Below are 16963 nucleotides of genomic sequence, written 5' to 3'. Positions count from 1 at the left end.
ATAATTTATTACTTTACTTTCCTTTACAGCAACAAGAACAAGATCCAACAAATTTGTACATATCAAACTTGCCTATTTCAATGGATGAGCAAGAATTAGAAAACATGCTGAAGCCATTTGGACATGTAATTTCTACTAGGATATTACGAGACGCAAGTGGAGTCAGTAGAGGAGTAGGATTCGCACGGTATGTACCTTATTCTTGTCTGTAGCAACATATATATTATTTCTAAATCAAAAGTTTATGTCACTACTAGTGACTAAAATGTGGCTTCAGAAGTAAATAATATTTCTTCACTAAATGTCAACCCTCAAATATATACTATAATTAGGACTATCATGTAAGAGAAGTGTAACCATTAAAAAATGCCATGCATGCATAACCTAATAAAAAGGGCATAACAAAAATCTAAGGGATGTCAGAGGATGAGTGCAGAATGTGTTCTCTCTACTGTAGTGTCACAGAATATCTAAGCCATAATGTAGAATCCCATTATATAGAAATACTATAGGAAAGCCAATACCATATGTTAAAGTACAGTAATAATTTCTATGTTAATAACATTGATTTCTATTATTTGCAGATGTTTGTCTTTTCTGTAGTTGATTAACATTTTAAAGACACTTGTTAATGAAAACCAGTGGGTGTATTCAGCAACTGGTCTAATTAGCCACTGTGGTCCCTGTGGTTAATTAGAAGTATAAATAAGTAGAATAAAGCTGGTGTCACACATAACGACGACGACAACGACGTCGCTGCAACGTCACCATATTCTGTGACGTTGCAGCGACCTCAACAGCGACGTCGCTGTGTGTGACACATAACAACGATCAGACCCCTGCTGCGAAATCGTTGCTCGCTCCTGAATGCTCGAAGTCATTTTTTGATCGCTGCTATCCCGCTGCGCCATGCTGATAAGCTGATAATCCTTGTGTTTAACACCGCAGCAGCGGCGCTACGCTACGTCTGAAACCACACAACGACCGTCGACGTCGCTATGATTGCTGCTCCGTCGCTGCTTTTTCTAACATGTTTGACAGCTTACTAACGATCATCTATGGTCGCTGCTACGTCACAGAATATGGTGACGTTGCAGCGACGTCGTTGTCGTCGTCGTTATGTGTGACACCAGCTTAACTTTAAAAATAGTGCTCCTAGATGGTAAATAGAATACTGAGTAAACTTTCCTTGTCCTTGAGTGATAAATTTAGTATCTGGTCTGGAAAGGCATAAGTTACTCGTAATCCATGCTGGTGTAAGCTGTGTACTGGGGAAAAGACATCAGAATGCAGCGAAGTCAAGAAGGAGAAAACCAACACAAATTCCAATTCACTCACCAAATACATTTTACTTAAGTTATGTGAATGCACGTACCCAGAAAGTGGAAAAAAAATCCTCTTAAAATCCTTTTCAGAAACTTTGACAGGAGGCTTAGACCCTTGTACTGCACAGCTGAGCACCCTAGGAATATTTACCAACTATGTATGCTATATATTTACTTACTGGTGCTGCTGTCTAAACCAGCCGCTGATCACCTTCTAACCTCCTTTTATCTGGAAAAATTATATGCATGCAAAGTTTGGACTTGCCTGTAGTGCATCTCAACAGTTCACAAACTTAATATTCAATTATCTCTATACCCCAACCAAATACATTCTCAACCAAAAATGGCTTCTAGAAAATCAGAGAAGAAATAATTTTTCAATTATACTGAGTATACCTAAATGCTTAATCAAGTGCAACACCTGCTATGCTGGAAATGAAATTAAACAAATTTAATTATCTCACACTAACATGTTTCAGAAGCTTGCTCCTGTAAAAGTTCAGATATGTCCCAAAGTTCCTTGTGTGCTGTGATAGCATCTACAGTAAGTGTGGGTATTAAGTCCTTAACAACAGCAAGGAAATAAATAACATGCCAGTGGCACCAGATGATCTGGTTGCTGATTTTGCAATAAGCTTTAGCCTGAACCAATCAATATACCTATATAACTAACTACAGGTTGAGTCTTAAGCCCGCTTTACACGCTGCAATGTATCTTACAATATGTCGGCGGGGTCACGTCGTAAGTGACGCACATCCGGCATTGTAAGTACATTGCAGTGTGTGACAGGTACGTGCGATTGCGATTGAACGTTAAAACGTTCATCACATACACATCGTACCTGTCTCTAGAATTGCTCGTCAGTTTGTTCATCGTACCCGGGGTAGCACACATTGCAGTGTGTGATACCCCGGGAACGATGAACAGATCTTACCAGTGTCCTGTAGCTCCCAGCCCACAATGTGGAAGGAAGGAGGTGGGCGGGATGTTTACGTCCCACTCAGCTCCGCCCCTCCGCTTCTATTGGCCGGCTGCCGCATGTCGTCGCTGTGACGCTGAACGTCCCTCCCACTCCAGGAAGTGGATGTTCGCTGCCCACAGTGAGGTCGTATGGACAAGTAAGTACATGTGACGGGGATACTCGTATGTGCGGCACGTTCAACAAATTGAACGTGCCACATATACGATGGGGGCGTTGCAAATTGCATACAAGATCGTATGCGAAATTGCAGCGTGTAAAGCGGGCTTTAGTTTCAAATGTTTTGGCACCAAAACATTTTGTGTTGCATGCATGGTTACTCACTGAGGTGGCGCAGTAAGATTTAATTATTTCACCAACCCGGGTCTGTTTCAGACAGCTAACTTGTTGATATGGATGGATAGGGATCTCCTCAGGCAGATTAACTGTGACGCAGATGGCGATGACTCAATTCCCACATGGTGTCCAATGTGGTTCACACTGGGTTTTGGTCTTTTCCCCTTTTTCAGCGGCATCAATGGCAGGAAGGTTCTCCCGTTTGATGTGGATCTAACCACAGACACAATAAGCTTCACTCAGCCGCAGCTCTCGTCCCATAAGAAAACTTCTCCTTGCAGTTGACCCTGGATCCTATCTTGCACAACTTGCCTCTTACCTAGATAGTCCAGACTGCTCATTGAAATGGCCGCACTTCCCCTTCCTGTATTTAACATCAATGTGTATATAGTATTTCTTTTGTAGTATAAGACAGTGGCCCCTGGTGGCTGAATAATTACGTTACTGCATGATAATTACCGCAAACAAAAGATTTGACATACCACTAGGACAGCATTACATTTATATTGACATAGCCAAACACATCTGTATCATGCTGATGAGCCAGTTCATATTTTCAACCACAGAGGATGATGTTTGTTCATCACCTCACACTGGCCTAATGTCAATTCAGTACTAATCCAGTCGTCTATCTTCAATATGTTCCCCGAAAATCCATCCTCGTGGATCCATTCCACTATTCCTCTATCCATTCTTTATGACTGAGTTCCTAAAGATGCTTTCTTGTACCTTTGTAGTTCAGTATTTGTTAGATCTTCATACAACAGTAGTCAAGTAGTTGAACTTTGAGCTTTGATTTGGTTATTAATCAGCTTAGAAGATCATTTAGTAGAGGAAAGACAAAGACTGTAGGCGAGCGTGTAATGTAGTACATGCAAGGTGGGGACCTTTTTTTTTATAATAAAAACTCATTACCAAAATATATTTTTAGGACAAAATACAAAGTAAATTAATAAATGATCTTAGATGTTCATTGACTTTAAACATATAGTGGATTTTAGAAACCAAGAGATGCATTGATTGCCTTTCTGTAACCCTAAATTAATTCCTTTGCATGTATGGTACTGAAATTTCTTTCAAAAGATTAAAAGCAAAGAAAAAAGTGTTTGTCAACTTTTCAAATCTTACAGTTGTGATATATTTCCAAGCCATGTGTTTATTGTTCAGGAATATCCAAAAGCTTGGGATTATTTTATAAAATCTACAGGCTGGGCCGTAAGTATGGATACAACCTGATAGGAAAGAGTAAAGTTGTATTCAAAATGGTAGCTTTGCAGATGGCCGCCATGGGCGTCACCCATCCTCAAATATTTTGCCCCTCCCATGTACTAATATGCCACAAACAGTAAGGTGATATCAGCAACCATTTCCACTTTATCAGGGTGTATCCATACTTTTGGCCCACCCTGTATTTCAAACACTGTGCAAAAAAAATGTCCCATAGGACAGTTTCTCATTAGAAACAGAAATAATGTTTGGCTCATCTTAAAATCCAGCTTAATATATTATTATGTTATCTAACCTACAAATGCTTGTAATTGGTAGCATCCTCCACACAAAGGCACACATTTCAACTCCTAATAGTCTAATGAATTTGTGCCTTGTTGTGCTAAAAGACATTTCATATTGCAGTTGGCTGTATGCAAGAAAAACACAACAGAAATAAGCAAAGAGATTTTAAATGTAGAGTTAAAGGGAAACTATCAAAAGGTTTTTGCTATTTAATCAGACAGCAGCATGAGGTAAGAGCTGAAACCGTAATTCAACCAGTGTATCCCTTAGTTTACTCAGTGCAGCAGTTATGACACAATCAAAGTTTTCAATTTAGCAATGCTTGGAATTGTGAGCTCTGTGTAACCATGCCCAAAAAACAGCTCTCTGTATACAATGTATATTAACAGAGAACTGCTAATTAGTGTGGGGTTGGACATGCAAGCACATGACAGCTTGTCAGATAGTAATAACTTTCTGCTGATTTAAATACAGTATTTAATGAAACAAAAACACAAAGCCCATTAAATGATTTATCCCTAGACTCAGGTTCTCATCTCCTACACCATGTTGCTCTCAGAATACATACCAAAAACCTGAAGACAGATTCACTTTAAGCTTGTCTGATCTGTTCCCAAAATAAGACCTACCCCAAAGATAAGCCCTAGCAGGAATTTTCAGAACTTTCAGTGTAAGGCTTAAATATAAGCCCTACCTCGAAAATAAGCCCTAGTTGCGGTTCAATAATGAAGAGTCCATGCAGATAAAAAGTTAAAGAATACTGCAGTACACTAAATTATAGAAAGCGGACACCCCCAAAAGAGAGAAGAAAGAAGACAAAAGACCCTGCAATCATACTCATCAGACCCCGAACGAGAGGACCTGCAGTGGAACGCACACTCACACACATCAGTTCACCCACTCACATCAGATTGCACATACAATCAGACCGCACAACCACACACATCAGATCGCACACTCATACACATCAGATCGCACATACAATCAGACCGCTCACCCACACACATAAGATCGCACACTCATACACATCAGATCGCACATACAATCAAACCGCACACTCACACACATCAGATCGCACACTCATACACATCATATCACACACAGTCACATATCAGATCACACACACTCACCACATCCAGCGATACCGATTGCATCTGGCCAGCAGGGGAGCCTGGGACAGAAATTGAGGCATGATTCATTTCATTCAATTCATGAACAATCATATTTATTAACATACAAAGGTGAAATTCATGAGTATAGTACACAATTAAATAAGTGGTTGCTAATACCTATACAAATAAACAAATATCCAAAATGAGAAATTTGTCTCTCCAGTGTCATTTATAGGTGTTAGCAGTGTGAACTTTCGTGAGTCTGTCTTCTCTGCTTTAGATGTAGCAGTGGTCAGAATGCTAAGCTTTGTATAACCTCGCCCACACCCCTGTTAATTTCCTGTGTACACTGTGCAGTCAGCCATCTGCCAATCAGTGGTGGGGGCAGGGTTACCCAGTTTAGCTAGTCTGACTTGCATGCTACACCTAGTTTTCTTGAAACTACAACAAGGTGCTAAGCAAGTGACGCATACCTGTCATCAGGCTCTCTTCACCTACATTATGCTGTTCCTAGACTAAATGAAAAAACATGCTGACAGATTCCCTTTAAGTAGCACCGATTGGCATAGCTTTGTGCAGACAGATGCTGGGTGTATAAAACAGCCACAGTCTAAGACCTGCGACACACATCCGTGCCTCCAGTACGTGTGTGCCTTTTTTTTCACATACCGGATACACGGGCCCACGTGGTCCTTTGTATTGTTATTGTTTTAGACACACGTAACCATTCAGGAATGGAACGTGTGTCCGTTCCGTACTTATGTGTGTCCGTTTTTTAAAACCGGAGAAAGACACGTGTCAATGTAAAAATAATAAAAACACATACTCACCTCCACAATACCTGCAGTCTCTGCCGTGGCTGTCCCCTGCATCCGTCCCCCAGTGAATTTGAACAATGCTTCTCCTTCACTGGGGGCCGGATGCAGCGTCAGCAGAGCGTGGCCTGGGCCGGACACTGACATTCAGCACCGCAGACAGCGCCGGATGATGCAGGTAAGGCGGGACTTTCCATTCTCTGTGTGTTATAACGTATAACACACGGAGAACACGTGCGTGCCACAAAAACGGCACACGGGGAGCAAACCACCTCTTTAACACGTTTGTGACAAAAATGTTACATTTTGTCACGTAAGTGTGGCCGAAGCCTAATATGGAGAGTGCTCAGCTCCTGATCCTGTGCTTTATACTCCAGATGGGACCTGAAGGGAAAATATATGTCATGAGATGTTAAATTGACAGCGGCATTTAATTGGTTAAACAGCAGCGATCAGAGGTAACTCTGGTTACTGCTGTTATACACAGATCCCCTCTGTATAGCACAGCTGACATCTGCCAGGTATGATTCAAAGTCCACTTCATATACCTGCATCAGACATAGAAATTACTATTACGTCTTATTTTGGGATGAGGTTAAAAGCCAATACATGGACTCGGGCACAGGACAGCTATTAGTTATGATAAAATTGAAACGTAAAATCTAATAAAACCTTTTAAAAATATTTAATAGCTAAAAAAATTATGCTTATTTTTCAGTATAAAAACTTCTTACAGAGATATAGGCAAATAACCATATATCTATGTTTGAGTTCGGGAAAACAGCATTTTCAGATAAAATGAATACATGAGTACAGACCATCAATTGACACTGCACTTCTGAGACCAATATTGTGAAACCCAAGAACTAAATGGACATTTTCTCTCCAATATTGCTTCTCGTGTGACGGCAGTTTCTACTCTTGGCTCACTTGATTTTCTTTATTCTTGTCTTCAAAGGACAATGCTTATTGAGGTTTTTACTCTTGCCAGCTCCCATATTGTATTATTTTCTGGGACTGCCTTTGCTTGTTAAAATGCGCCCAGTGTATTAAAATGAAATTGTCACCACTGTTTGATGCAGCATAACACTGTTTGACACCAAGCGCCTGCAGCTACAGAAAGCAGATCTTCATTCCACTTAGACTTCTAGAAACAATAGTCTCCAAAGACTAGGCTGAGACAGTCACTTAGTGCACTCTCTACAAAGTCAAATTGAAAAATTGTAGTATTTGTGGAGGACACATATCAGTGCATTACTTGCAGATCAACGCAAGAGAAAAGAAGAAATAGAGCCGCATGTTCACCTTAAAGTATGTTCAATCTTCTTTTGATTTGCGTTGTTATAAACAGTAATGGCATCCCGTCTTCAAGCTGCTGTTAGGGTTTTATTAGAGTTTCTACTTAGTAACATAACGATTTTTTATTAGAAGAGAGAGGAAGATATGAGCTCTATGTATTTATGGGAAAAATGTTTTATTACAGAAACTCATTTTCTTTTACAGAATGGAATCGACAGAAAAATGTGAAGTGGTAATTCAACATTTCAATGGAAAATATTTAAAAACACCACCAGGCATACCAGGTGGGTAAAAACTAGAAAGTGATACAGTCCACTTACAGATAACACCAGATGATATGACTTATAATACTATGATGTGTTCCCTGTCTCATGGTTCTGAGACAGGTGGGTTGGTTTCATTAAAGCGCACCAATCACCAGGATTTTCATATATAACCTAAAGCCAGTGTTATACTGGCACTATCATGCTGAATCCATACATATCTTTAGTTGTCAGCTAGGATGTATAGCTTTTGAAATACAAGCAAGTAAAGTTTGTAAAATGAGCAGCTTTTTGATTGGCAGCAGCTGCCAAGCATCTAATAGTAGGGGTGGGTTTTCAAAGTGATTTCCACATCCCTGCCTGTTGTTCCTCCCCCTTTCTATTATTTATGTTAATTGTATTATAGAAGCCTTTTACTAATGGTTGTGGCTAGAAGGACCTGTGCTGATGTCATACCCATGTGACCAACATAGCTGATACCAGGAAGCAACATTATTTTTCTGTTGGTTGAAGCCCCACCCCTTCTGGTCACATGAATATGTTATCAGCAAGATCCTTCTAGCCACAACCATTAGTAAAAGACTTCTATGATGGAATTAGCATAAGTAACAGATAGGGGCAGGAACAACAGGCAGGGTGGTGGAAATCACTCTCAAAACCCACCCCTGCTAATAAGTGCTCGGCAGCTGCTGTTATTCAAAAAGCTGTACATTTTACAAACTTTACTTGCTTGTGTTTCAGAAGCTATACATCCTACCTGACCACTAAAGGTATGTATAGAATCAGCATGATACTGCCAGTATAGCATGGGCTTTAGATTATATAGTAAAATCCTGGTGATTGGTGCACTTTAAGATCAGGCTGTAACATGAAGATATTTCGTGTTTAGTGCTCCTCTATCCTGGAACCTGGTTATAAAAGTCTTTGTTATGCAAGTGCCAAGCCTGTAGAAAAATCTCACACAATTCTCCAAATGCTATGACATCAGAAAAAAAAATATTCATAAAAAAAATCAATATAAGGCAAATGTGCTGCCTTTTCAAGCATATTGTCAACTTATGAATGAGACTAATTATATACCATATATGCAATATGTACTGATATCTTAAGAGTTAGAAATAGAATCATATGGCTTGTTTCCAAATTTTTGAAGATACTCCCCCCTCCCTTGGTCTCTTGGTACCTTGGCCACAATAGCAAGATGCTTTCATTAGTTTCCTCAACCCCCTTTTCTATTGCTGTTTTCCACCTTCTCTTATCATCCCTATGACTATTACAAATGCCCAGTTAGATTATGTATTTGTCATTTTTGAAGCATAAAGGAGCAGGACTATAGGCCTATTTAGATGAGCTGATAATTGTTAACAGGCTTTCATTAGAAAGCTCATTTGCTTACTATCAGCTTGAGGAAACATGTTGGCAATCACCCGATGAAATAAAAAAAATGCTCATTTGTAGATTAATTCATTCCAGCATCAAAATAGCCGTTATCAACAGCACATCATCCTGTATAAACAGGGAACGTGCGGCTGATTACAATGTTATCCTATGTGAGTACTAATGATTGTTCTGTGTGCATAAAATCCTAGTCAGCCTGTCATAACAGACCAGCAATGGATCACAACTTGCCTTGTACTTAGTCAATCAGGTTTGTTTAATGGCAGCGGTCGGTTCTTCTATATGTGCATTAATACACCTAGTACATAATCATTGTTCCTCTTTGTGTTTTCTAAATGATATAGTTGATGTTTTACCTGATTCGTTAGTAATCTATTCTTGTAATATTCGAGTGGAGTAACTGTCATTACACTACGAGATGTGGATGTGCCGTAAAAGATGCTTGTGACTTAATGCTGTAAACCCACCCCTGAGGACCTAGTCCTCCAATACTATCCTGCTTGAAATATATGTACTTTTTATAAGTGTAGTTACATCTTGAGTACTATGAATATTATGTCTTCAAACCAGATTTTACCGTGTGTACACATATAATATATGGTGCATTAGTATGTGGAAAAACTAATGAGACAAGAAATTTCTGTAAATGAACAGCCAGATCATCCTGGATTGCAAAAAAATCTATTATCACCAAAACATGTAGTACCATTTTGCTTCCTTACTTAGATACATTCTTAGGTAATCATCTCATATATTTACATTAGAGGTGCTGGTAAGGGTTCAGCGAAGGGAGGGTGGGGGAGTGAAACATCTGAGTTTGCTCCTAACCGGTAACCCTTTTTAAGATATGGTCTTGCAGCCTGATCGCGGGTATAGGACAACCTTAGGAGATGACCACACAGTTACTGAAAATCACTTTTCAAAGACCAACACTGATATTACTGCTATATAGTTACCATGTAGTAGTAGATATCAGTCCTGCAGTACATGTAAGAGAGTACAGTTACAGATAGTGACTTAGAGCTGATATTATTTTAATGAAGCCGTTCAATTTTCCCCTCTTTTTCATCTGGCCCAGATTGACACAACTCTTTCCAGTCACAACTCATCTGCCAAGGTTACAACAAAGACACATTTGATTTCTCACCTTTTCTGCATCATCCCCATCTTTTCTCAACTTGCACAAACTCCTCATCCTACTGTCACCCCAATACTGAGCTGCTGCTGTTGTATGTGTCCCTATTACTGCACATGCTGTGTGGTACAATAACAGCGCTCCTCTTACTGCCCCACATGGTAATGCCCACCATTGTGCCCTTTGCATAATAAAATGCCTCCTCTAGTTGGGAAATAGCCCCCTAGAATATATTAATTCCTTCTGAACTGGCCAAGTAAATAAGATCAGTAGGGATCAGATATAAATGTAATCAGTTAAAATATAGATTTTATTATATCAGATGAAATATAAAGAACACATAACAATAATAAGGGGCCAAAAATAAACCAGTAAAATTTTAAAAAAAATGGTTCGGTCTCACCCTTGATTTCCTCAGGAGAGGGTGTCCAAAGATTCAGGAGAGGACAGTGGCCAGACAGGTATTTCTAAATGACCTATCATGCCCAATGCAATGTCTCCCATCCTGACAAGGGTAGTCCCAAGAGAGGTCTATCCCACTAGCAATGTCTCTATAGTAACATGTTTTGTATACTAGTTCCTGAAGATTTCCCAGAAAAATGTTTGAGTCCCTCATTGACCTCCATATTACTCGGGTGCTCGAGTTGCAGCCATCCAAGCATCTAACTGCTCTAAATGAGTAACGAGTAGGGATAATCGATTACCTCAAATATTTGGCTTTGCGAATATTTGCCATATGGGTCGCCGCTATTCCACTATTCGTGATTATTCGATGTGCAATGTAAGTCTATGAGAAACCCGAATAACAACTATTCGGAACTATTCGGGCTTCCCATAGACTTACATTGTGCATCGAATATTCGCATAGCGGCGACCTATTCAGAAAATATTCGCGAAGCCGAATATTTGAGATATTCGATCACCCCTAGTAACGAGCACTAGTGGTATATCCTTCTTATACCAGTATATGAAGAGATGGAATCTCTGGGCTGTCTAGGGATCCAAAGAGAGTGTAGAAATTACTATTACCCATGATGGAAGGGACAGATTGGTAGAAAAAACAGTGGATGTAGAGGAATGCAGCATTTTCTGAAGGGTCTTCCTCTTTGAAAACTTGGCTGTCCTAGGTTTCATGTGCACGTACCTTTAGAACAATTCTTACTCCAGAAAAAAGGTGGAAAAGCAAAGATGAATCAGCTCCAAATTTTTAATTTTACAACAGACTTTGTTTTGAGATTCATTCCTGACTTTGGCCTCAAAGACTGCATCAAGATAATTGAACCTGGAAATATGCCAGTTACAACTTCTTTGTTTTAGTTTCAGACTATGATATACAATGGTTCTTACATGTACAGTCATAATTGGTATGTAGTCAGTGGGCTCCTGCTATCGAAAGCCAATATGCCAACATTGTCTCATCAGACCACAATACAGTACATTAGCGTAGCACCACCAGCTGTGATCGACACAGTTGAAATGACAGTCTACATCAGTTGCTAAATTGAAGCCTGCTACATTTGTAGAGCAAATATATCCTACAGCACTTTACAGCACATGTATTTATTCACACAGGTCGCTCTCTAGGTTACCAACTCCTGTCTTTAATTACTGACACAAGAAAGCTGTCTTGGTTCAGAAGATCAATGAATTCAAGTAAAATATAGACTGCATTCAATGCATTTAGGCATCTGTATACCCTAGCGACAAAAACCATTCCAGACAAGGTTAATTTCATTTTAGGTAGAAAATATTTTGAAAAATTTTTAAGCAGATTTTTAATTATCTTCTTGAGGTTATTTGCTTATAAATTCAATTCCCCTCCTGCATACCAGTTTGTATTGGTGAATGCAGTCATTTTCTGCTAAGTGCTCCTATCCAAAGTTGCATAAAAATCATTAAAAATTCTTTCTGCTAAATCATTAGTATTTATGAATATTTCATTTTAATGGGAGTAAGAGTCTCCTGATTAGATTTTTTTTTCGGAGTTTTCATTTTCCTCTTAGGAACAAAACATTGCATTAGTATTTCCAGTACTGCTTCACCACATGAATTTCCCAGCTGTATCTAGATTTTAATTCTTCCCATTCATTTAGGTCCATTTGGAACTGACTCATATAGCACTTCACCAGTTCTGCTTTTGTTTCTAACAGGGAGTGTTTCATTGTCGAGAGAGGTCTGATGAATACATACAAATATCTGCAGTTGTGCAGCAGTGATTACATAGAAAGGGCAGGGATTTGGATTAATACGTGAATTGGGAAATTATAAATACTAAACGATGTAGAAGTTTATATGTATAATCTCAGACGGTATGTAGGCGCTGTGATAAAAAAATCTTATCAACTCCGAGTCCTTAGTGATTAAAGAAATCTAATCGATCCAGAATAAGACCATCTGCTTCTTTTTTCAGTCCATGACTTATAACACACTTACATCATATTTGTGTGACTTGTACCAGGAGGCACAGATGATGCTTGCAAAACAATAGCAATAATTGAAGTGAAGCATAGGTCAAATGCTCCAAGGGCTGAGTTATCAGGGATGCAAAAAAGAAAGACGTGTTGTTGTGCTCCTATCTGGAAGTAATTCAAAATGTGTTCTATCAAAGGGAACATAGAACACGTGAACAACAGATGCAGACTCTCGATTCTAGTACAGTTAAATAGTTACATAGGTTGAAAACATACCTAGGTCCATCTAGCTCAACCTTCCTCTGCCAATTATGTATTTTGTCACAAAAGCGGGCTTTACACGCTACGATTTCGCTACAGCGATCTCGTTGGGGTCACGGATTTTGTGACGCACATCCGGCCGCTGTAGCGATCTCGTTGTGTGTGACTCTTAGGAGCGATTTTGTATCGTTGCAAAAATGTCCAAAGTCACTCCTCGTTGACATGGGGGTCCATTCTCAAATATCGCTGCTGTCGCGTGGACGAAGTTGATCCTCGTCCCTGCGGCCGCACACATCGCTACGTGTGACACCGCAGGAACGAGGAACCTCTCCTTACCTGCCACACGCCAGCAATGAGGAAGGAAGGAGGTGGGCGGGATGTTCGTCCCGCTCATCTCCGCCCCTCCGCTTTGATTGGCCAGCCGCTTAGTGACGTCGCGGTGACATCGCTGTGATGCCGAACGTCCCACGCCCTTGAGGGAGGGATTGTTCGGCAGTCACATTGACGCCGCCGACCAGGTAAGTGCGTGTGACACTGCCGTAGCAATAATGTTCGCTGCGGCAGCGATCACCAAATATCGGCATAACGATAGGGGCGGGTGCTATCACGCTCGCCATCGCTAGCATCGGCCAGCTATGTCGCAGTGTGTAAAGCCTGCTTAAGTAATTTATAACCAACAATGTGTGTACTGAGGAAATCATCCAGCCCTATTTTCGCAGCTGTTATAGTATCTGCCATTACTACCTCTTGTGGTAGAACATTCCACAGTCTCACTGCTCTAACTGTAAATAACCTTTTTCTATTTAGCTGCTGGAATCGCTTTTCTTCCACTCGCAGTGAGTGCCCCCTGGTCCTTGGTATTGTCTTTGGAAGGAATAAGTCCTTTATATTAACCACACATGTATTTATGCATATAAATGCGATCGCCTCTGAGCTAAACAAATCCAACTTTTCAACCTCTCATCATATGGGAGGCCTTCCATTCCTTTCAATATGTATATCAAACTTCAATCCAAAAGGGCATGATGGAATACTATGTAGCTTGCAGGTTAGTATCCAAACTACTCCCAGGCTAGAGATACCCATAGGAATCAGACTAAAGTAAGCCGATCCCACTGATATGGGTGAAATCGACCAACAGTCTAATATATACGGTGGACAGATGAATTCAGATGACAAACAGATTTGTCCTGTTGAATTTCAATGGTCAATCATTTTCTTCTCTCTTGAGTGTCTGGTGACAGCTTTCTTACAGAGAAAACAGGAGTGCTTGGCTATGTCCAGACTTTCTGTCTATGGGGGAATCATTCTGCTGACAGCTATCAAATATGTATGGGAGCTGTTAAACTCCGAAACTGATAGTGTGCCTCTAGAACTGCATGCCCAGAAAGTTATAAGAGCAGACTCTGTGCCTTGGGCTCAAATGGCAAAAAATCACAATATATTAAAAAAGGAAACTGTTTTTATCAGCTCACAAAAAAAAATAGAAAGTTCCAAGGTATTCGTGGTGCAGTGCACTGGCAATTTCTAGGCTGGTTCCTGGACAGTTTAGACAAAAATGTTTATAGACAATAATCCAGCGTTCATGGTAATGACAAATCTTCACATTTATTTATGAAAAACTTAAAAAGAAACAATGTTAAAATGTGGATATGTTGGAGAGACTGTAATTTTTCCGGAGAGAACCACCTCTAACAGCCAGGAAGCGAAGAGGTATAGGAGTGGTGTGCTCCCGCAGATTAATCATGAGAAAATGTCTTTAATAGAATATTAAAATGCAGGTGCTCTGTTTTCTGTTAACATTTTAGCACTGTCTTTTTGACTTTGTGCCTACACCTATCTAGGTATAATGCAGTGGACTGTTGTTATCTCAGCAACGTCTTGCTGACTTTGCACCTACACCAGTCTAGCAATAATGTAGTGGACAGTTATTATCTCAGGGCTGTCTAGTTGACTTTGCACCTACAACAGTCTAGGTATAATGTAGTGGACTGTGAATATCTCTGGACTGTTGTTGACTTCACACCTACACCAGTCTAGGAATAATGTAGTCGACTGTTAGTATCTCTGGACTGTTGTTGACTTTGCACCTACACCAGTCTAGGAATAATGTAGTGGACTGTTAATATCTCAGGACTGTCTTGTTGATTTTGCACCTACACCAGTCTAGATATAATGTAATGGACTGTATCTCTGGATTGTCTTGTTGACTTTGTACCTGCACCAGTCTAGGTATAATGTAGTGGACTGGTAGTATCTCAGAATTGTCTTGTTGACTTTGCTTTTGTGGAGTCTGTGGTAGATTGCAGCTATGCGCAGCAAATACTTGTGTCGTTTCTCATTGCTGGGAATGGGTTTGACAAACAGTGTAGAACTGTTATTGCTGAGGGATTTCTGTACATACTTTTGATCCTAAAGGCTGCTTTATACGCTGCGACATCTCTAGCAATGTCGCTAGCGATTGCACCCGTCATGCGTGCGTTACGGGCAAATCGCTGCCCATGGCGAACAATATCGCAGGTACGCGTAACACGAACTTACCTTCCTAACGACGTCGCTGTGGCCGGCGAACAACCTCTCTTTTAAGGAGGCATTTCGTGTGGCATTACAGCGACGTCACACAGCAGGCCACCACTAGAAGCGGAGGGGCGGAGAGAAGCTGCATTCACATTACTCCCACCTCGTTGCCAGAGGACACTGTTGTTCGTCGTTCCCGGGGTGTCACGCGTAGCGATGTGTGCTGGCTCAGGAACGACAAACAACCTGCATCCAGAACGAGCAACGATATTTGGAAAATGAACGATGTGTCAACAATCAACGATTTTGTGAGTATTTGGGATTGTTAGCGGTCGCTCGTACGTGTCAAACGCAACAACGTCGCTAACAAGGCCGAATGTGCGTCATGAATTCCGTGACCGCAGCGAAATCTCGTTAGCAATGTCATTGCGTGTAATGCAGCCTTAAGGGCTTGTGCCCACAGGGTGTTTTCTTGCATTTTTTTCTAGTGTTTTTCCTAGCTTTTTTTAATCAATAAAAGCAAGAAAAAAATCTTCCCAGCAAAGTGTATGGGAATCGTAACTTGCTTTGCCACATTGCTTCTTTTTTCCTTGCTTTTTTATTGCTGAAAAAAAAGAAACATGTCAATTGTTTTAGGGTTTTTTCTTGCTTTTTTCCCCAATTGACTTCAATGGAGTCAGTGAAATATGTAGGAAAACATGCATGTGTTATGCCCATATTGCTTTCTTTTGTGCTTCTTTGCGTGTTTTTTGCTGTCACCAGGGTTCTCTGCAATAGAGAGAAGTGATCTTGATCGGCAAAAATCAGAAAAAAATCGCACAATCTTTGGCTGAATTTCGATTGGACATCCGACCAGTTACTGCAAAAGATCTTGCCAAGGATCGGTAAATGATCAGATGGCAAAAACTATCCTCTCCTTGCCCACCACAGCCATGTCAAGTATTGGCATGGCTGTGATTGTCCACTGTAAAAAAAAAAAGGAAGGGTTAAAGCAGTGTTTCACAAACTCCAGTCCTCATGGCCCCCAACAAATCATGTTTTCAGGATTTCCTTACTATTGAACAAGTGATGGAATCATTATCAAGGCATCACCTGTGCTATATTAAGGAAATCCTGAAAACATGACCTGTTGCAGGTCGTGAGAACAAGAGTTTGGGAACCACTGGGTTAAAGCAATACATACTTACAGAGTCCCTGTGACTGCAGTGTTACTTCCTGGCCCGACAATTATCTCTAATGAATATTCACTGCTTTCGACATATCTGATTGGCTGCAGTCAGACCCCACTCTCAGATAGCATCTGTTGATTGGGTGGAATCATAAGGTGCTGTCTCCAGGTCTATATCATGGTATAAAATAAATAAATAAAATAATTGACGTAGGGTCCCTCTGTATTGATACCAGCACAGAAAAAGCAAGCTACAGGCTGCAGCCCCTAGCTGTGCGCGAATCTTGGCTGTGTATCAAAACAAGAGGAACCACATGCATCTTTTTTAAAAAATATTTCAATAAATTATTAAAAAAAACAACAGTGTCCCCTCTAACTTTGATACCAAGCCATGATAAAGCCCGACAGCTGGGGGCTGGTATTCTCAGCCT

General features: G+C 40.3%; 1 protein-coding gene across 4 annotated transcripts in view; it reads left to right on the top strand.

Moving 5' to 3' along the window:
- RBMS3 (RNA binding motif single stranded interacting protein 3) overlaps positions 1–16963 on the top strand; it is a 963285-nt gene that overhangs the window by 742659 nt on the left and 203663 nt on the right. For all 4 annotated transcript variants that reach the window (XM_075315252.1, XM_075315249.1, XM_075315250.1 and 1 more), the window contains exons 5-6: positions 30–187; positions 7584–7663. In XM_075315252.1, the coding sequence (XP_075171367.1) occupies positions 30–187; positions 7584–7663 (238 nt within the window). The remainder of the gene's footprint in view (positions 1–29; positions 188–7583; positions 7664–16963) is intronic.

This window comes from Anomaloglossus baeobatrachus, chromosome 6 (genome assembly GCF_048569485.1).
Source record: "Anomaloglossus baeobatrachus isolate aAnoBae1 chromosome 6, aAnoBae1.hap1, whole genome shotgun sequence".
NCBI lineage: Eukaryota > Metazoa > Chordata > Amphibia > Anura > Aromobatidae > Anomaloglossus > Anomaloglossus baeobatrachus.
Note: the sequence above shows the minus strand (reverse complement) of the source record. Positions and strands in the feature narration are given on the sequence as shown.